Source organism: Rhinatrema bivittatum, chromosome 4 (genome assembly GCF_901001135.1).
Source record: "Rhinatrema bivittatum chromosome 4, aRhiBiv1.1, whole genome shotgun sequence".
In the NCBI taxonomy this organism is placed as follows: domain Eukaryota; kingdom Metazoa; phylum Chordata; class Amphibia; order Gymnophiona; family Rhinatrematidae; genus Rhinatrema; species Rhinatrema bivittatum.
The window spans coordinates 470,175,757-470,196,757 of record NC_042618.1 but is presented as its reverse complement, the minus strand read 5'-3'; the positions used below and the strand labels follow the sequence as shown (position 1 = coordinate 470,196,757).

The 21,001-nt window shown below is 46.7% G+C and overlaps 1 protein-coding gene across 1 annotated transcript; it reads right to left on the bottom strand.

The window, feature by feature from the left end:
• Positions 1–362: 362 nt before the first annotated feature.
• IL22 (interleukin 22) lies at positions 363–20,291 on the bottom strand. Its single transcript, XM_029597537.1, has 6 exons — positions 20,239–20,291; positions 4,080–4,172; positions 3,731–3,824; positions 2,747–2,890; positions 2,313–2,378; positions 363–479 (listed from the first exon to the last, which is right to left on the bottom strand). The coding sequence occupies exons 1-6, from the start codon at positions 20,289–20,291 to the stop codon at positions 363–365; spliced, it is 567 nt and encodes a 188-aa protein (XP_029453397.1).
• Between the last annotated feature and the right edge of the window lie 710 nt (positions 20,292–21,001).

Sequence of the window (21,001 nt, the reverse complement as noted above, 5' to 3'; positions counted from 1 at the left end):
AAAACTTTGCGGAATGGACAGGACTCGCCATTTCCCTCCCAGGAAAGTCCGCGGCAAGCGTTTCCGTTGAAGATGCTAATTCTTTTCTGAGTATCTGCGCGTCTCTTTGCAGGAGGAGGCCGGTACCTTCCGCACAGTCTGAGCAGGATGAGTCAGCTCCACCTTTGTCACTGGGTAAAGGGGCCTCTCCGCCGGAGCCCCCCTTGGTGAGCAGAGATGGCAGCAGGGAAGAACTTTGAGTTGAGGATTCTTTGCTTCCCGTCGCGGTGCTCACTGCTGTTTTGTCAGCTGCGCGCTAGTTCCCGCTGCGGTGGTGATGCCTGCCGGTGGCGCCGTGGCCTTCGCCGTGGTTCTCGTCTCTTTCACTCCGCTGGCTTCACTTGAGGGAGTTTCCTCTTCTGCTGGGAGCAGGCAGATTCCAGGCGATCAAACAGCAGGTCTAGCTCCCCAATTGCCTTGTTCCTCCCGCTCTCGCCCAGCTATTAAAAAACAAGACAGAGGGAGAAATTATTTGCACCATCAGCTGACGGACAGTTTTAATAGCTGCTTTGATCCATACTGTACTACAGTATTGATCCTGCAAAAATCCATAATCATTTGGCAGATGGATAAAGACTTTAAATCTGGGGAAGGGGACTTTTTTTTTATGCTGACAAGTTACAGGAAAATAATTATTAATGTATTAAGGGGCTTATGTGCTAAGCAGTTTTCCCACAGACACAAAATGGGAAGAACCTTTTAGTACATCTGGCCCTAAGTTGATGAAGATCATCACAGAATGGTCACAGCTGAGGAAGGGAACCGCAGGGCCCCCAGCGCTCAAGGGCAATCATCACCTTTGTCCAAGTCCCACGTTAGTCCAATGAGAGCCTGGAAGGAATCCCAGGAAAACAATACAACTTCACTGCAGAAATACGCCTTGAACGTTTACAGCTCCTGTTACTTGGCCGCTTCCCAATTCCCTAAAGATTTACAGAGTTTGGCCTGCCTGATTTGGCGTCTTGATATAACATTTATTTATTTATTTATATGCTTGCTGATTGAGCTCAGGCCCTGTCATCAGTAGCTCAAGGCGAGTTGCATTTGGGTACCGGAGGAATTTCCCCGGCCCCAGAGGGCTCGCAGTCTGATTTATTAAAGGTTTTTCTCCCATTCTGTGTCTGTGGGAAAAGTGCTTAAATATAGGGGGGCCCTGTGTTTGTTCCACAGTTCCTGGGGGCCCTGCCTTACTGAGACCTTTCTCGCATCCTGGGCACGTGAGACAGAAAAGTGCCTGCACATCTGTGGGAGACCTGGTAACAGCCACGCAAGGGACACTGAATTAGCCCACGTTTGAAACTTGTGAGCAGTAGCGCCAATAGCCAAGGCTTCGTTCGCCCGTCGTGCAGACGTGCCTCACAATTCGCTCATCTTTCAAACGTCTCCCTGAAGCGGAGAGTGCCTCTCGTGTTTACGCAGCTCCTGCTTGGATCCGAAATGGCTGCAGCTCTTATGGGAAGGCTTGGTAGTGAGTCAGGCCCTAAGTCAGGCTAATCACGATTCTGCAGAGGTGCCAGCCTTTGCCACAAAACGTCTCTTATTCTTCCAGTCAAACTATTACTTAACACATTCTTGCACATGCCTGGATTTCCCATCCTGAACAGGGCAATAAATATTTCCTCTCATTTTGCGTATGCAATCTACGACAAAAATCCTTTATTGAACAAAGTCCTAAGATTGTCTTGGCTATCCCCTGGCTACTTACAAACCGCCCAAGGGTGCAATGTTCCTGTGGATCTTGTACCTGATTATGAACAGGAAAGTACATGCATGCAATTCCTTCTGGAAGGACCCTTGGGCTTTGCACCTCCTTCTTCCGTGGGCAGATTTTTGCAACATATGGGAATTTGAAAATCCCAATCTAGGCATGTCGTTCTCCTACCCGACCCTTCAAAACGGTTAAAATCGTGCACGGTTAAGAACCCCATTGTGTGCCTCTAGCAGGACTGAGCGAGGAAGATTTTCAGACAGGGTCAGTATGTCCAGTAAATGGCTGTCACAACCGTCCTCACTACAGGCAAGTGACAACGGTGAACAATCATTTCTGAAACGGTCATAGTCAGGGTTATCGGTTGGCGCTAGAGACATGCATTATCCACCAGGCCAATGCCACAGGGGGTCCAGCATTTCAAACACTAACATATATCGTGATGGGAGAGATCCCACTGATTTGTTAACGGTTATTCTATTTGGCCACGAATGGCAAGCCACTGATTTCATGTCATAACCTCTCCTCCGCTCCAGCCCAGAGTGGAAGGGTTAAAGCTTTTTACCTCTTTCATTTTCTTTGTCAGCTCTTCCAGGTTGTTCTCAATCTGTTGCTTGTGCTCTGTAGGTTTCTGCAACCAAAAACACAACCTTCGGTACGGTTCATGTAAAAACAATGTGGGTTTTTGCACCTTGATCTAACTCTTTTGATTTTAAAGCCAAGGGCTTCCATATCTTGATCTGAGGTTTCCTTTCTGTCTCATTAGATGGGGCATCCTCGTCGCCCATGCAGATATCAAGGCAGGCTTGCACTGAAACATCCAAGGTCTATGCAGTCACAGTCAAGCGGCATCCGAGCGCCAGTATAAACCTGGCCCTGGGTGAGCCCTGCTCCCCCCTCCCCCCCCCCCCCCCCCTGCAGAGGTGAGCAGGCCCAGGGCTGGAGTGGGTCAGGAGTCAGGAGGGCACTAAACCTTAAATACAGACCGGAGGGACTTACACAGGCATTCAGCTCGTTCCGCATGTTCGCCAAGAAGTTGGTGACATCCTGGATGTGAAGGTAAGGGCTTTTGATCTCAGGCAGCAGCACCTCTTCCAAGGTAAAATTGAGAACTTTCTTCATCAAGTAGCAGTGATCCTCGGCCTGCCAGAAACATAGGAAAACCAAAGGTAATAAGACAAGAGTCAACGGTGAGCAGAAGGATGGCAAATATCTGTCTGCATGTAGATCAACTGATAGGAGGACTATGCGTTAGAAAGTTAAATAATACTCATGATATACAGTGTGTGCATTTACTGTACACGTGTATTTACAGATATATCTGCATACACACACGAGAATACAAAGCAGTTGCAAACAATATTCTAGCACCAAGGGATTGCGACTCCAATCCTCAAGGGTCATAAACAGACCTGCCTTTCAGGATGTTCCCAATGCATATTTATCAACTATTTCTGCATACGCTTGACCCAAGAATCAGGTTAATTTCCATATTTTGGGTACTCTACGACCAAGCCTGTTCGCAGTCCTTGAGGACTAGAGTTGCGAGCTTCTTCTAGTGATAAGATGTGGGCTAACACGTATGACTGCTACTATACAGCACCGTTGCAGTGTTTATAGTACAACAGCAGGCATGGGATAGATCTGAAGAAAAGACTTGTCCTGGGCTCTGATAGCTCAATGCCCATCACCACATCTGAATAAATCTTAGGTGGCTCCATTGAAAAACATCACAGCCGGCAAAGAATCCCACGTCCTACAAAATCTGGCTGGACTAATTACTTCTTCGCATTCGACTCTGTGTGAAAAGGAACATTACAGGAACAAATCCCCGCCACACTTCCTTTTTCCAAAACCATACTGTTTTCGATAACCATCAAATTAAAAGCAGCGGGTTCTTTTGCCTTATCAAAGCCCGTTTCCGCCAACATATACAGGGCCGGGCATACACAGACAACAGGCCTTCCCTGCAGGCTTCCTTACCGTCACGTGGAGGAAGAGCTGGCTCCCGATCAACCTGTTCACCGTGTCCTGGTCAGAGCTACTCGCCTGTGAGGAGAGAGAGAAGGGAGAATGACTTAAAGCTGAGCAGGGAGGGACAAAGAGAAGGTCACAGGGAAAGCAGCAGGATACCAGTCATTGAGGACAGGCTGAGCCGGTCCTGTTTGGGGGTCTTTTTTGGGTTTTTTTTACCACATTACATGTGGGGGAGATGAAATTTTACTTGTCTCTGGTTTGTCCTGTCCCGGGTACATGGAGCTGTCTGGTAACCCTAGAGCACCCAACAGACGCCTGACAGCTTTTTACCTGCTTGGCGAGGGCCAGGATGCACTTCCTCATGTGGGGCTGGTAGAAGTGGACCTTACGGAGGCTGCAGGATGGGTAGTGGCCCGCAGCGGCGCTTTCTTTCTTTAGAGGTGCCGGACTGGCAAGGAGGAGAGGGAGGCAGCAGGAGACTAAGCTCAAAGATAACAGGGTCCATTTCTGCAGGGCACTCATGGCTCAGTCCAGCACAGCAGCAGCGCTCTCCACTTCAATCTGCAGTGAGAGAGAGAGAGAGAGAGAGAGTTCATCTGTCAGCGTCAGGAATTAAGGGTGAGGAGAAAGTGCAAGGTGAAGCAGGTGGAGAGGTGTTACCTTGCTTCTGAGGTATAATGGGAGGGTGCCCGGCAGCTGCTTATATAGAAGTGTCAGGCTCTCTTTTCCCGGGTCCTTACAGGGCTGAGAGAATGACATCAGTGGCTCATTAACTTTCCAGCCTCACTTTCTCAGAAACTATTGACTGTCACTGGGAACCCACACGATACTATCTCAGGCACTTCTGACTTTCTTGAAAGGAACTCCAGTGGCTTTTGCGTTTTTATTTAATTTTCTTACTGTGAGAAGCTTCCTTGTGGTAGGGGGGTGAATGAAACGACTTACAAATAAAGTGACGCAGCACAGATCAGGAAGGTGGGGATTCTCACTCTCTTTTTTTTCTTTTGACACAGCAGTTTCCCTCCGCCCCCCTCCTTTGTACTTTCCAGCTCAGTCAGAACCAGCGCTGGGATCGGGTGCTGTGAGCCTTCATTCCTAAGAACCCTGGGGTATTTCCCCCCCCCCCCCCCTCTCCTAACTCATGGCAATGACATTCCTCAGTCAGGGCCTGGTCCCAGGGCTCCTGCCAGAACTCTGCAGTCATGGAACCCAAATCCGGCCACCAGGTGTCGCCCTTGCGCAATGACCAATGCTGCCTCCACAGCCTCCTGGCCTACACAGGGAGAGGAAAACCTGCTCCAGCAATCAAAGCCAGGTCTCTGCACATGGCAGTGCACAGCGCTACCCACCGATCCACCAACCCAGCCCAGCGTCGAGATAACTGTTCAGTGCTCAGACTGGTCTGCTTCCAGCCAATTGTGCTTATTTTATTTTGTATTAAGTAATGCAACAGATTTATAGGATTCCAAGCATTATTTTAACTCTCAGTTCAGCTACTGTGCCGTGCTGAACCAGAGGGGGGGGCCTGATATTAAAGGTAGCTAGAACTGGGGGGAAGGGAAGGACTGGGGTCTGCAACCAGTGGGCCATTTAAACTGGAATATCTGAATCTTTTTATTAGAGAGAGAGCTGAAAAATCATAACCCATCTCCATGGTCCAAAACCTGGTCCCTAATCTGATATTCCCCAGGAACTGGGTTCTGCGGAACATGATCCAAGATCAGATGAAAGGCCTTGATAGATCTACCCCCACCCCCATCTAAAATTAACTTCCACTAAACCTTGCCTAATGGGAAATTCCCAGGATATGGCCTGGATTCTGAGGATGAGCTCTGATTTCTCAGCCCACCTCTATTTCTTACCCTCTTTAAATTTATATATATTGTCCCCATCCCCTTTAAGTCCACTGGGCTTTGCCTTTTAGCCTGAGTAGACTCCAGTTTACAGGGGCCAGCCTTGGCACCGCTGACGCAAGGCAAGCATGAAGCTGAGAAGAATGCACGTTCAGACCAAGCGGAGGGCCTGGCATAGACACCCATGCACGGACCGGTTGTTATCGAATTGCTATTGTATTAACATAAAGAAAACACCAAGCAATAAATCCCTAATCCCTAAGATTATTGAGGCATTCTGTAGGACAATCCAGTGCAGATTTACCGAACTGGCATCATGGTGGATCTTCCCAGCATGCACCGAGCCTCCTTCCTGGCTCTGTACAGGAGTCTAACCCACAGGTTCTGCATAGTACATGTCACTGGACTTCAGGCTGCCTTTCCACCTAGCCATGTAATTAACTACATAAATTAGTTTTAGTCCGTGCACCTGCGTTTCCTCCAAGATTACAACTCTCCCTGTCTATTGATAGAGTCTGGTCTTGGGTTTCCTGTTTCTGTCATGCACATTAGGCTTACAGTCTCTCTTCTCTGTAGTTACTAAACATGGCAAAAATAACAGGGGGTCTAGGGATAGGAAGAGGTTGCACGGAAGACATACAGATGTCTCTACAAATGCTTGAATATGCTGACGTGTAACTTATCCAGGCAGATACGATAATGTGTCATTATGATTGCTAATACAGAATGCAGTCTTGGTTAGATCATGAGCTAGAACTTACATTATTTTAGTCATTCTTACAATAAGGACCCCCATATTCAGGCCGAATTCCCATACTGGGCTTCAACACTTCAAACTGGCCCGGGGCCAGGGCTGGGCATGCTGTGAAGGTAGTGTCCCCAGCCCTGGGGGAGAATGCATAGTGGCCAGACTCAAGGTATAGGCATACCAGATCCTGGCCAAGGACCGGGACAGTGGTGTCTGGTCTAGATGGGAAGGAGGAGGTTGTTATAAAAGGGAGAAAGCCCATGGCCAGTTGCGAGCACAGGCTTATGGTGCTGCAGCCCAGTAGAGGCACGGTTACAAGTGAGCTGGCAGCCCAAAGGAGCAGGAGAAATCTGCTGGGCCAGAAACAGACCCCATAATCCATAGTCATAAAAAGGGAAAGGGAAAATGATCTTATTCATGGATATTCTAATGCCTTTCAACTTTGACCCTACTGAGAATTAACTCCCCCTTATTGGATCAAGGTAATTTGCAGTAGGATAAAACCCAGGCTTATGCCTCAACTTCCCTCCAAGTCTGATCCTGATCACTCGTCTTTTCACAGAGGTTATGGTGCCCCCTCACTAACTGACAGATGGACAGATTAAATCACAGCCTGCATGAAAAGAATAAAAACAATGCATCTGAATGGGGGGACGTCGGATGAGCCTTTAACAGAGATTCTGTCTGTGCTGCAGATATTAGCAAAATATAACAACCAAAAGAAGATGCAATCCGCAAGCTATTTGGAAATCATCAATTTGTTTTGGCAATCCTGAGTCTGTCAGGGTCAAAAGAAACAAAAATCTGAGTGAGCTTTCCATGGACTTTGTTCTAATCCAGGAAGATGGTGACGGCTCTCACCAGTGCAAACTATGCAAGACTTGTTCACGTCTATGGAATATGTGGCCTGGAGAAAAATGTTGGCAGGACCATTGACTGAGTAAAGTGGAAAGCTGACACCACCTTAGGAAGGAGCCTGGGATTAGTACTCACCACCACAGATTATGATGAAATTTAGTAAAAGGTGGATCGGTCACTAGAGCCTGAAGCTCACTGACTGTACAAGCTGAAGTGACCGCCACTGAAAAAAATGACCTTCCAGGTCAGGTACTTGACCCCACTGGTGTCCAGAGGCTCTCAGGAGGCTTTTGTCAGCTGGGTAAGAACCACGGTGAGATCCCGTGGCATGGTGGCAGGCTTGACAGGAGGGTTCAACTGAGGCAGGCCTCACATACACCTGACAACTAAGGGGGCAATTTGGAAACTCACTGCTTGGATGCAAAGTCCATGGGTAGTTTTCAGTCACAGACAAATTCAAAGGGGATGTGCACACATGAATCACTACTTACCCAGACTCTGAAAATGTCCCTGTAAAACGCTGGACAAGGACGAAGCTTCCTTCTACATGCTGCTGACAAGCGCCAGTTGCACTGATGTATACCCTAACAGTGCTGACTTTGAAGCCAGACTCTAAAAGATGTAGATGTTACTCAAGCGGCTTGTTGTGTGGGACAAGAACAGAGATCCAGGACGTTGCACACCAAGCTTCAAATCTCCTCTGGTTGAATCCATAAGATTTTCTGGTGGATTCCTTTCTAGGAATCCACCAGAAAATCTTATGGATTCAACCAGACGCGGTATGTACTAGTACATTTATTTATTTATTTATTTATTTATTTAACATTTCTTTTATACCGATATCCGTTCGCACATCGTATCGGTTCACAGTGAACAAAAAACCATTGGGCAGTGCCCGTACATATAACAGATAACATAATATAATATGATGAACTACGCAACATATAAATAATTTTTGGGAGGAGCCCTTACATATAACAGGCATCAATGGGTAGATGCTATGGAATATAACTATAACTATACATGAACATCGGTATATAAAAGCCTTTAAATAAATAAATAAATCGGAGTCAGAAGGACCTGAGACATTTCATCAAAGAAGCCAGGGCCAGCGTCTGAACGTTGGGATGAAACAGAGTTCCCTGATTTTGTGACATCAGAATTGGTGAATTGCCCAGTCTCATTGCTTCCCTGATGGATAACTCCTGAAGGGAGGGAAACCATAATTATCGCAGCTTAAAAGGAGCTAAAAGAATTATAGCTCTGTGGTCTCTTCTGAGTTTTATTAAGGCAGAGCTCTTCATTCACCTGTTCTTCCTGCTGTGCAATCTTCCATGTACCATGTAGCACGATCTCTTGCATTAACTTTGGTATCGTGCACCAAAGGGGCGAAATATATAACAGCTAATCCACTTGAATGCTCTGTTTCTCTATCACTGAGATACTTGATAAATGTTCTGCCCCAGGGAAGTGGGTAGATGTTTTCTCCGCTGTTGCTACACTCTTCATACCCCCCCTCCCCGCCCCCCGTTCATCCATGATTACATTCTCTGACTTTATCCCGACACCAGTTGCGAATTAGTCTTGAGATACCGTAAAGAATTTATCTCAGCTCCCATTTCTAAAATATTAGTATGGAATCCTCAGCTCAGTGTGTGGCGGCGATCAAAAAAGCAAATAGCATGTTAGGAATTATTTGGAGAGGACTGGGGAATTAAACTGAGAAATAGTAGAAAGCCTCTGTATCGCTCCATGGTGCAATCACACCTTCAGTACTGTGTGCAGTTCTGATCGCCACATCTCACAAAAAAAGATGAAGCGGAGCTGGAAAAGTGAAGAGCAGCAAACATGGTAAAGGTGATGGAATGGTTCTCTTATGGAGAAAGGCTAAACAGGTTAGGACTCTTCATCTTGGAGAAGAGATGACCGAGAGGGGATGTGGCAGAGGTTTATATAATCATGAGTGGGGTAGAATGGATAAATAGGGAATGGTTATTTGCCCTTTCAAATAGTACTAGGACTAGGGGATTCGCCAGGAAGCTAACAGGGAATAGACTTAAAACAAATCTAAGAGTGCATTTGTTTCACTCAATGCACATTTAAACAGTGGAATTTGTTGACGGAGATTATAGTCAAGGCATCCAGCATAGCCGGGTTTTCTAAAGAAGAAGCTGAAAAGATAAAGAAAAAAGGTTAACCCTCATCATAAACAACATGAGAAGCAGAAAGAGGGAGGCAGCAGGCAACAATATCAGAAAAAGCTAAGAGAAACTAGGAAAGCAGTCAGGAGAGCAAAGATGCACATGGAAGAAAAAATAGCGAATACGGTAAAACAGGAGGAGAAGTTGGGTTTGTTTTTTTTTAGATCTGTTAGCGTTAAGAAGAACTGCAAAAGTGGCCCTGTGAGACTCAGAGGTGAATGGGGGTATGCAGAGGCCGAAGAGGAAAATGTGAAATTGCTTAATAAATAGTTCTTTTCGGACCACAGAAAGTAGACACAAATAGGTCTGAGATTGAGCTAAAGCTCCGTTTTCAGAAGACGGTGTTCGTGAGGAGCTCGTGAAACTAAAAGTAGATAAAAGCAATGGGGCCGGATGGGATGTGTGCAAGGGAACTTAGAGATTTTATTTATTTGTTTATTTATTTATTTATTTTTATATACCGCTGTTCGATTTTACATATCACATCGGTTTACATTTAAACAAAATATCTTCCGGCAGCTCCGCTGGTGACCTTTTCCATGCTTCTTTAGAGTCGGGAGTAGTTCCAGAGGATGGGAGGGGGCGGATGTGGTTCCTATTCATAAAATGGAAGGAAAAGGCTGGGAACTCCCAGCCCGGTTAGTCTGAGCTCGGTGGCGAGCAGATTAATGCTTTTTCTGCTGAAACAGAGGAGAGTGCAGTTTCTGGAATCCGAAGGATTGCAAGATCCGAGGCAGCAGGGTTTTTACCAGCGGTAAATCTTGTCAGACGAATCTGATTTATTTATTTATTTAGAATTATTTATGCAGCACACATTCCAAAGGTCATGGATGTCTACAAAATCTGAAACATAACACAATATTACACAGTTATCAAATGAATGCAAGATGAACACATCATAATATCGCAAAGTGCCCCGATTAGTAAATAAATCATGTATTTATTTTGAAATGTATATTCCACAAGTTCATAGCAGATAATATTTTAAACATTCATAATGATAATAATAAAAACAAATTAAAAACACTGTAAATTAAAAGATAAAAACATTAAATAATTAAAATACATTATACATAAAATGAAAAAAAAAACAAACAACAAAATCTTGTCTATCATGGATACTCAAAGAAACAGTAAAGGCCTCGTGCTCTATGGCTTGCTTATAAAGAGTTTTTTAGACTGCTGAAAAAGCCAAGTCTTTAAAGTTTTCTTAAACCTGATCGAATCTGGCAAAGTTCCCAATTACTCAGGGCCTGGAGTTCCAAAGTGCGGGACCAGCCACTGAGAAAGCTTGGTCTCTGGTCTCACCCAAATGTGCTAAATGAACTTCTGCCATTTCCAAGGGATCCTTTCTAGCAGACCTGAGTGATCATGCAATAACGATGCTAACCAAGGAACAGCGAAATTCCAAAGCGATTTTTCAATCATCATTAACACATCATTAAATGTGACCCTCCCTTGCATCGGCAGCCGTAGTAAAGAAATCAAAATAGGTGTATGATATGGTCATATTTCCCCTGGCCCCTTAAGATACGAGTGGCAGCATTCTGCACGAGTTGATCTGAGACCCAACAATAAATCTGATCAATTTCTTTGGTGGGGTGACCATAGAGTTGGATCAGGGGAGAGCGCGTTAGACGCAGTGTATTTGGATTTCAGTAAAGCCTTAGACATAGTTCCGCAGAGATGACTTACAAATAAATTGAGCACCCTAAAGTGACTGACTGGGTTAAAAACTGGTTGAGTGGGAGGCATGATAAATGCAGCTCACTCCGAGGAGAGAGCCTTACTAGTACCGTACCACAGGCATCAGACCCTGCACCAATTCTTTTCAACATTTTCATAAGCCATATTGCAGAAGGGATTGTCTTTTTGCAGATGATACCAAAATCTGCAACAGGGTAGACAGAATGGTATGGAAACCAAGAGGAGGGATCCAGTGAAGCTCGAGGAATCATCTAGAGACTGGCAGATTTAGTGCTAAAAAATGCAGTCATGCATTTGGGCTGCAAAAAACCCAAAGAAGTGGTACAGTCTAAGCTATGAAACTTTCTATGCCTGAAACAGCGGGATCCCGGGGTGATGGTATCTGATGATCTTAAGTTGGTCAAACAGGTGGATAAAGCGATGGTAAAAGCCAGAAAGCTGCTTGGCTGCACCGGGAGAGGAAGGGTCAGCAGAAAAAGGGAGGTGACACTGCCCCTGTACAGGTCCCTGGTGAGACCTCACTGGGAATACTGAGTACAGTTCTGGAGACCCCACCTTCCAGAGGATATAAACAGGATGGAGCCGCTCCAGAGGGGGCTACTAAAATGGGCAGTGGTCTTCATTCTAAAGCTTATGGGGACAGACTTAAATATCTAAATATGTATACTGTGAGAATATAAGAACATAAGACACGCCATACTGGGTCAGACCAAGGGTCCATCAAGCCCAGCATCCTGCTTCCAATAGTGGCCAATCCAGGCCATAAGAACCTGGCAAATATCCAAATATTAAATAGATCCCAAGCTACTATTTCTTATTGATTGATAGCAGTTTATGAACTTCTCTTCTAAGAACTTATCCTAAACCTTTTTTGAACCCAGCTATATTAACTGCCCTAACCACATCCACTTGCAAGGAATTCCAGAGCTTAACTATGCAGGGAGTGAAAAATAATGTTCTCCAATTAGTCTTAAATGTGCTACTTGCTAACTTCATGGAATGCCCCCTTGTCCTTCTATTATCCAAAAGGTTAATAGCCGATTCACATCTACTCGTTGAAGACCTCTCATGATCTTAAAGACCTCTATCATATCCCCCCTCAGCCGTCTCTTCTCCAAGCTGAACAGCCCTAACCTCTTCAGCCTTTCCTCATAGGGGAGCTGTTCCATTCCCCTTATCATTTTGGTCGCCCTTCTTTGTACTTTCTCAGATTAGCAAGAGTAGAGCCAGAAGCAGACCCAAAAGGCAAGGTCCCAGAAAAGGCAGGACAGAAACTACATTTCCCAGCCTTTTGGAGCCAACAGAGAGCAAATGGGAGCCAGGAGAGAGACCTGTCAGTCGCAGGAGGGTTGGACCTTGGAGCCTGATGCACACACCTGAGCTCTCAGGGTAGGGAAGGGAAGAGCCACACCCAGGAGAATAGCAGATTAAGCTTCCAGCCAGCCCCATGAAGGAGGAGGTGGAGGGCATGGAAGTGGATTGCATAGAGCCAGAGAGCCAGGTGACTATGGAACTGGACTAAGGATACAGATCTCCTCCCTTAATCCTAAGCTGCATTAATACTGAGGTTTCCCTAGCACTTGCTGGCTACCTAGGCCTGGAGGAAAGTATTAGGCTGTTTGTTGTTGTTTGCAGGCAGGGCTCCTTTTATTTTCCTTGCAAGGCGGCTCTCAAAGAAAAGCAAAGCGGTGGGGAGTAGGGAGGTGACTCGTGCTAGGGTGCAGGCCTCTGCAGGAGACTTCATTTGGCCAGGAGTCGTGCAAACTTAAACCTGTTTGGACCTTGGTGGTTCCACTTTTTTTTTTTTTTTTTTTTGCTTACTGGCGAACGGGCCAGGCAATAAGCTTAAGACTGGGAGCAGGATGGTCAGGTCCTACTGAAGGGCTGGACTACCGAGGCACCCCTTCCCCGGGGAACAATTAAAAAGGGAATGCTGGGAAGAGAGCACAAATCCCCACGGGCGGAAGCCTTCAGTCCTCCGGCTCGCAAGCCCTGCAGAGTGGAACGGCCCCCAGAAGCCGGGACTGCAGGAAGATAGGACATTGTCTGGCTCCAGGCAACTCTCCCGGGACAATGCTCTAGGGCTAGGGGAGCTATGATAGAGAGATTTAAATACCTCCTGTACCAATGCACAGGAGGCGAGCACTTTTCAACAGAAAGGCGGCTCTGAAACATAGAAACATAGAAATGACGGCAGAAGAAGACCAAACGGCCCATCCAGTCTGCCCAGCAAGGTTTGCACTTTTTTTTTTCTCATACTTATGTTACTCTTGGCTCTTAGTAACCTTTTGGTTCTATTTCCCTTCCACCCCCACCATTAATGTAGAGAGCAGTGATGGAGCTGCATCTAAGTGAAATATCTAGCTTACATAGAAACATAGAAACATAGAAATGACGGCAGAAGAAGACCAAATGGCCCATCCAGTCTGCCCAGCAAGCTTCCCTCATTTTTTCTCTCATACTTATCTGTTTCTCTTAGCTCTTGGTTCTATTTCCCTTCCACCCCCACCATTAATGTAGAGAGCGGTGATGGAGCTGCATCCAAGTGAAATATCTAGCTTGATTAGTTAGAGGTAGTAGGGGTAGTAACCGCCGCAATAAGCAAGCTACACCCATGCTTATTTGTTTTTACCCAGATTATGTTATACAGCCCTTATTGGTTGTTTATCTTCTCCCCTGCCGTTGAAGCAGGGAGCTATGCTGGATATGCGTGAGGTATCAGTTTTTTTCTTCTCCCCTGCCGTTGAAACAGAGAGCTATGCTGGATATGCATCGAAAGAGAAGTATCAGGCACATTTGGTTTGGGGTAGTAACCGCCGTAACAAGCCAGCTACTCCCCGCTTTGTGAGTGTGAATCCTTTTTTCTTCTCCCCTGCCGTTGAAGTTATGCTGGATATGCGTGAAGTATCAGTTTTTCTTTTCCCCTGCCGTTGAAGCAGAGAGCTATGCTGGAAATTCGTGATGTATCAGTCTTTCTCCCATGCCGTTGAAGCAGAGAGCCATGCTGGATATGCGTCGAGAGTGAAGTATCAGGTACATTTGGTTTGGGGTAGTAACCACCGTAACAAGCCAGCTACTCCCCGCTTTGTGAGTGCGAACCCTTTTTTCTTCTCCCCTACCGTTTAAGCAGAGAGCTCTGCTGGATGTGTGAAGTAACAGTTTTTCTTCTCCCCTGCTGTTGAAGCAGAGAACTATGCTGGATATGCATTGAAAGTGAAGTATAAGAATGGAGTGATCAAGCTAGTTGAAAGGCATCAGGAATAGAGGAAGGTGGAGGTAGTAATTTGGTTATTTGGTTTGGGGTAGTAACCGCCGTAACAAGCCAGCTACTCCCGTCTTTGTGAGTGCAAATCCTTTTTTCCACATTTCCTCTTGCTGTTGAAGCTTAGTTAGGGGTAGTAACCGCCACAATAAGCAAGTTACACCCATGCTTATTTGTTTTACCCAGCCTATGTAATTCAGTCCTTGTTGGTTGTTGTCTGTATATAGATCCACTTTTCTTTATTCCCCCCTGCCGTTGAAGCAGAGAGTTATGCTGGATATGCATTGAAAGTGAAGTATCAGTCTTTCTCCCCTGCCGTTGAAGCAGAGAGCTATGCTGGATATCCGTGAAGTATCAGACTTTCTCCCCTGCCGTTGAAGCAGAGAGCTATGCTAGATATGCGTGAAGTATCAGACTTTCTCCCCTGCCGTTGAAGCAGAGAGCTATGTTAGATATGCGTGAAGTATCAGACTTTCTCCCCTGCCGTTGGAGGATATGCATTGAAAGTGAAGTATCAGGCTTATTTGGTTTGGGGTGGAATGAGGGATCATGGGATGAGGGTGAAAGGAGGTACACTCAGAAGGAAACGAAGGAATTTTTTTTTTTTTTTAAGAGAGGGGTGGTGGATGCATGGAACATTTTACCATTGGACATGGACAGTATCTAAATCCAAGAGAGGATGGGATGAACGCAGGGATCTCTGAGGTAGCAGCAGGAATTGTAGCGCTGAGTAGTTAGTATGGATGGATTAGACAGGCTGTAACGTCTTCTTGGTCTGTCACATTTTTATGTTTCCATCTTTTGATTAATGGGGAGAAAAAGTCCATAAACCGTTATTAGCCACATAGAGTTGGGAAAGCCACTGCTGATTCCTGGGAGTGAGCAACAAGGAATGGACCTATTCTTTGGGATCTGCCAAGTACTTGTGACCCAGACTGGCCAATGTCAGAGACAGGATGGGCTCGATGGACCTGTGTTCTGACTCTGGCACATCTTTTGAAGGGTTTTCCCTTGTTCTGATCAATGCCCTTGAGCACGTCTGCCTTGTTAAATGTCCCCTCTGAATTGCATCTGTTATGTAAACCAACGTGGGCATCATGAAAAGAATCCCTTTTAATAGATGGATTCTGTTTCACTACCGTACAAGAATCTTTTACCTCTGAATTTAATGTTAGTCCAATAAAGAGGTCCACTCTGGGAACTGGTCATACTTTTATCAGCCAATTTTGAAGTCTTTTGGAGTGGAAATCTGCCCGTCAGGTCCAGAACGTGTATGCCTTGGTTGGTATTGACATAATTCACGGACTGCAGCAACCTTCCCTTTAAGGTGCCCACATGCACGGCCTCGCAGCATTGCTTCCAGCAGCTGCGCATGCTACACCCATGACCATGCAGGATACGGCAGCATGGAACCTCTCCATGGTCTGTGATAGCACTGCAGCTCCCAGGCTGGCACCTCCTACCTGCTAATCTCAGCTTTCCCACTCTGCCCACTTTTATACAGGCTGGAGCTGAGCAAATCCAGCAGCCTCACTGGAGGTGGCTGTGCAGGAATGGTGCACGCTCCATCTCTACCTCCTAACTCAGGGCTCAAGCCAGGGCCATCTAGTACAGATCCCAGGGTGGGGAGAATCTGCTGTGGCTGATGACTCCGCCCAGCTGCTAGCTTATTGGTCCAGTAGGGACCAGCCCTGATTGGTTGCTGTATTTATACCCCTCTGCAGCACTAGATCCCTACTAGTATAACAGACTCCTTGGACCTGCTCCCTGAAGCTCTGTGCTAGTCTGTCTGCCCAGATTTCTTGCCTTCAGCCTATTGCATTCCCGCTTGTTGCTTGCTTGGATCCTCATCTGTTCGTGTTCTGTTCCTGCTTCCCTACCCAGTCAGATCCTTTTCTTGTTCCTATTGTGTGTTTCTGACTACTTGTGCTCTCAATGCATCCTTAGACCGACTTTCTGGCTTTGACGTCAGCCTGCATTTGTCCACATCGCATTCTGCTCAAGTTCACCTCTGTCACACCCTCTGGTTTGACCTCTGCTCAGACTTAGCTCCTCTTTTTTTTTGTTTCAGTTATGTTCTGGCTATTAGTTCCTCTAAGCTGTGGGACCCTGTATCCTGAGCAGTACCTGATACGTATCTAGCAGAAGTGTCTAGCAGGTTAATCAGAGCAGAATAAATACAACTGTCCACAGCTGATATTTCCAATTCAGATTTCAGTTTCTGAACCCAGCAAATCACACTGTAAACCAAGATTCCTTAAAGAAATGGTTTAATTCAACCCCGTCACGTAGGAGCAGCTGACAGTCTAATCTTTTCTGATCTGAGCATGCTCAGATTTTGGAGTCCTTCTGGAGAGAGCTCGCAGACTGATAGATCCTTTGTTTGTCTTTCAGTCCTAATAGATCCCATTCCCTATAGAACAATTACAAGCTCCATGGAGGTTATGACAACTAATTAAACTGGCTTTTTGCTTAATTGAGAATTTGTATGAAATGCCCCCTTGATCGCTTACTTCGCGGGGTGTTCCTGGGTCCAGGACCGACCTGACGGGAGTCCCCCCAGGGCAGACTTCATTGGTCCTCATGTTCTTGGCACCTGGTGCCTCCATCTGGGGAAGAAGCTGTTAACAGTTGGATTTCCCTCCCCAGGAAAACAAATGGGACTGTGAATAAGGTTGGCAGTATGTACAAATATGTACAGGTTTATTAGACTATACAAGCATATACATTTCTACATGACTATGTACATCGCTAATAGGATGACCAACAGCTCACTTATCTACTCGTGGTTAATAGTCTCAGGCCACATAACTATATACATTTCTACAAGGTAGCAAGAACATTTAATATTTGGCAATTTGGGGTTGATGGCCCCCACTGTATTCCACCTATAGAATAGAAGGGACCTCTTGAGTTCCTGCTTAATCAAGTGTTATTATTATCATCCCCCTTTTTTCCCCAAGACTCACCCATGTGAAAAGATGCAACTTGGGCTGGTGGGCAGTGTTGGCCTGGGGATCTGTTGTATCTAAACTGCTGCCAAACTCCTCAGTGCTGCTTCCACTTTGCTGAAATGTCTGCGCCAATGCTGGGGTCCACGTCCTCCTGGGGACCCGACTCTGCTTCCTGGTCTGTTACTGGAATTCACACCCTCATGGGGACCTCACTTCACCTCCTGGTCTGTCACCGGGGTCCACACCCTCTTGGGGGACCACTCGATCTGCCCCTGGTGTCCCCTTCCTCCTGGGGGACCACTCGATCTGCCTCTGGTATCTCCTTGCTCAAGGGGGACCCAGGGTCACCTCCCACTCTGCTGCTGGGGTCCTCCTCCTCTTGAGTGACCACTCGATCTGCCCCTGGTGTCCCCTTCCTCCTGGGGGACCACTCGATCTGCCTCTGGTATCTCCTTGCTCAAGGGGGACCCAGGGTCACCTCCCACTCTGCTGCTGGGGTCCTCCTCCTCTTGAGTGACCACTCGATCTGCCCCTGGTGTCCCCTTCCTCCTGGGGGACCACTCAATCTGCCTCTGGTATCTCCTTGCTCAAGGGGGACCCAGGGTCACCTCCCACTCTGCTGCTGGGGTCCTCCTCCTCTTGGGTGACCACTCGATCTGCCCCTGGTGTCCCCTTCCTCCTGGGGGACCACTCGATCTGCCCCTGGTGTCCCCTTCCTCCTGGGGGACCACTCGATCTGCCTCTGGTATCTCCTTGCTCAAGGGGGACCCAGGGTCACCTCCCACTCTGCTGCTGGGGTCCTCCTCCTCTTGGGGGACCACGCGATCTGCCCCTGGTGTCCCCTTCCTCCTGGGGGACCACTCAATCTGCTGCTGGGTCCACATGCTCCTGGGGGTCCACTTGATCTGCAGCTGGGACCCTCTTGCTCAAGGGGGACCCAGGGTCACCTCCTCTTAGCCAAAAGACCAGGACCCAGGCAGGACCATGAAAAGAGAATGTGTGCACACCCGTCCATCCTGCCTGGCCTTTTTTTTTCTGCTGTCTGAGTAGTGGATTCCCAAGGGTCTGATTCTCCTTGTTAGTCAGGGTGAGAATATGTTTTCTTCCTAGAACTGTTCTTTAGTACATTTTTCTCAAAAATCCTTCTCTCATTCAGAATTCTCCAATGTAGGACTTTTCCACTCATAGTTCTGTAATTTAGGATTTTGCTATCCTTTGATTTAAAGTGATATTTCTCTGCAAGTTACCAACAGTAGTCCAGGGGGATGTGACATGCAAATTCCCTACCTGAGTCTCTGACTCATCTATTGGATGGTCATTTAAGCACCTTCACAGTAAGGGGTCTGTCAACCTTTTCAAATTCATTCTGGGTTTCCTGGGATGGCAGCTCATGTTACATAGCTGCATTGTCCACTTTTTTTCTCTGCTGCACTTCACTTAAATGGTATCATGCTCTTTACCCTCTCTCCCTCGGGAGAGGGGTATCACTCTCCCCCACTTAAATTTCTTGTTGTCCTCAACAAGAAGCCACTCTCGTGCATGCACCTCTCCTTTAGATCAAAGTCTCAAGGCATTCCTTCATTGCTTTTGGGTAACAGGCAGTCACCTGTTGTTGTGCTACTGTCAAGGGGACATTCACTGGGTTTCCAGGGTCATCATAAGTGAACCTTATTGTAGGCTTCACAGTCCTACCTGCCCTTCTGGGCTCTCGGGGTGGCACTGGAACCAATTCCTCAGCCTCTGTAGTTTCTGATTTTCTCCTGGGGTGAATTTCATTTGTGGTACCTCCTTTCCTTTCTTGTTCCAAGTTTCTTGCCATCTGTACCACTCTCAGTCTTATCATTATTCTGAAATGCTTCTTGGACTTCCTTCTCCTGGGTTTCCATCCCCGGGAACTGTCTTACTATGTCCCCATCATGTGTTGCTTAGGGGTACGATTTCTCCAATGTGGCTCCCAGGTGAATCTCACATGTCCCTCACCTAACTCTCCTTCTGAATCCTTACAATCATATCCACTATGTCTGTCTTCCAGTGGATACTCAGGGGTCCCTACCAGTTCCTGATGGGGATTCCTGTCAAACTCTCAATGAGGTTGGGTCTCAGGTCTTACTGTCCCCTTCTTGTTCGAGGTTAAGGGGGTTCAGCTATAGTTTGGGTTTCCTCCAGAGGAAATACCAGCTGTCCAATGGGCAGGAGATGGTTTCTGTGCACCATTTTTACTGGTCCTTCACCACATTCTGACCTTACCTGGTAAACAAGCAGGTTGTTCAGTTTTTCCTCAACAACATAAAGATAGACCTCCAGCTATTATGAATTTTGTGTCTCCCAGTCAGCCCCCAGTTTTCTAAGAGTACACTGACCCCTGCCATCAAGTCATTCTACCTCACCTTCTGGTCAGATTGGTGCTTGTTTCTCTAGCTCAGTTTGTAGAAAGACTTTGCAGCCAACCTATAAGCTGCCCCCAACTGTTCTTTTAGCCTCTTCACATAGCTTTGAAAAGTCTGAGACAATGACCCATCTACTGAAACCCCGAAACAAAGATCAATTGGCAACCGGGCCTCTCACCCAAACATCAGAAAATAGGATGAAAACCCCCTAGCATCATTATATGTGCAGTTGTAAGCATGCACCGAATAGCTCACATACTGGCTCCAGTTCCTCTTTTGAGCTGGCTTCATTGTGCCCAACATGTTTAGGAGTGTCCTGCTAAACCTCTCGGGTTAGAGGTCTCCCTGGGGATGATAGAGATAGGTGTGTGACTTCCTAACCCCAGCCACCTGCAACATCTCTTTAATGAGTCTGCTTTCAAAATCCCTCCCCTGGTCAGAGTGCATCCGGGCTGGGAGTCCATAGTTCACAAAGGATTTCTCACATAATACTCAGGCAACAGTCTCTGCTCTCTGGTCCTTGGTGGGGTGTGCCTGTGCATACCTGGTGAAATGGTCTGTCACAACCAGAATGTTCTCTTCATGCTGGGAGTCCATTTCTAAAGTCAAGAAGCCTATACACACCAAGTCCATAAGGCCTTGACTAGTAATGTTTACCATCTCTGCTGCTCTATGCAGTAAGGCAGGGCTTTCCAACCCTGTCCTGGGGACCCCACAGCCGGTCGGGTTTTCAGGATATCTGCAATGAATATGCATGAGATACATTTGCATATACCGAGTCTCCATGGTATGCAAATGTATCTCATGCATATTCATTGCGGATATCCTGAAAACCCGACCGGCTGTGGGGTCCCCAGGACAGGGTTGGGAAGCCCTGGGGTAGGGTCTTTCTTTTTATACAACTAATACATTGTCTACAATGTTTTTCAATGTATTTTGCTTATTTAGGCCAATAAAACCTGTCCCTCAGCAGTTGTAGGACCCTCTCTGCCCCCAGATGCCCCCTGTCATCATGGAGAGACGGTAGCACAGTTCTGTGGAATTTTTGTGGTAAACACAGTTGTTTGGGATGACCCAAATTAACTTTCCTTTCTCTGTACAAATAGACGATCCCACTCTCTGAGTAGTAATGAAGTGTCTGGGTGGCTCTGCTGGACTGCTTGTGCCCCCAGATTTCTCTCCTTCACCCCAAGCGCATCACCAATTAAGGGATCAGTCTGTTGTGCTTGTTGAATGTCCTGCAAAGTCAATCTTGGCTTGTTAGTGGAGACCAGAGACACAGCATCACAGTAGGCAGGGGGAATTGC

What these genes read in the sequence shown, in the direction of transcription:
- IL22 (XM_029597537.1), bottom strand. Translation starts at nt 20,291, where the DNA reads ATGGACTCCCAGCATGAAGAGAACATTCTGGTTGTGACAGACCATTTC. An exon ending in GTGACAGACCATTTCACCAG is followed by an intron (nt 4,173 to 20,238) that starts GTATGCACAGGC and finishes CCTCCTTGCCAG; the next exon opens with TCCGGCACCTCTAAAGAAAG. An exon ending in TACCAGCCCCACATGAGGAA is followed by an intron (nt 3,825 to 4,079) that starts GTGCATCCTGGC and finishes CTCAGCTTTAAG; the next exon opens with TCATTCTCCCTTCTCTCTCT.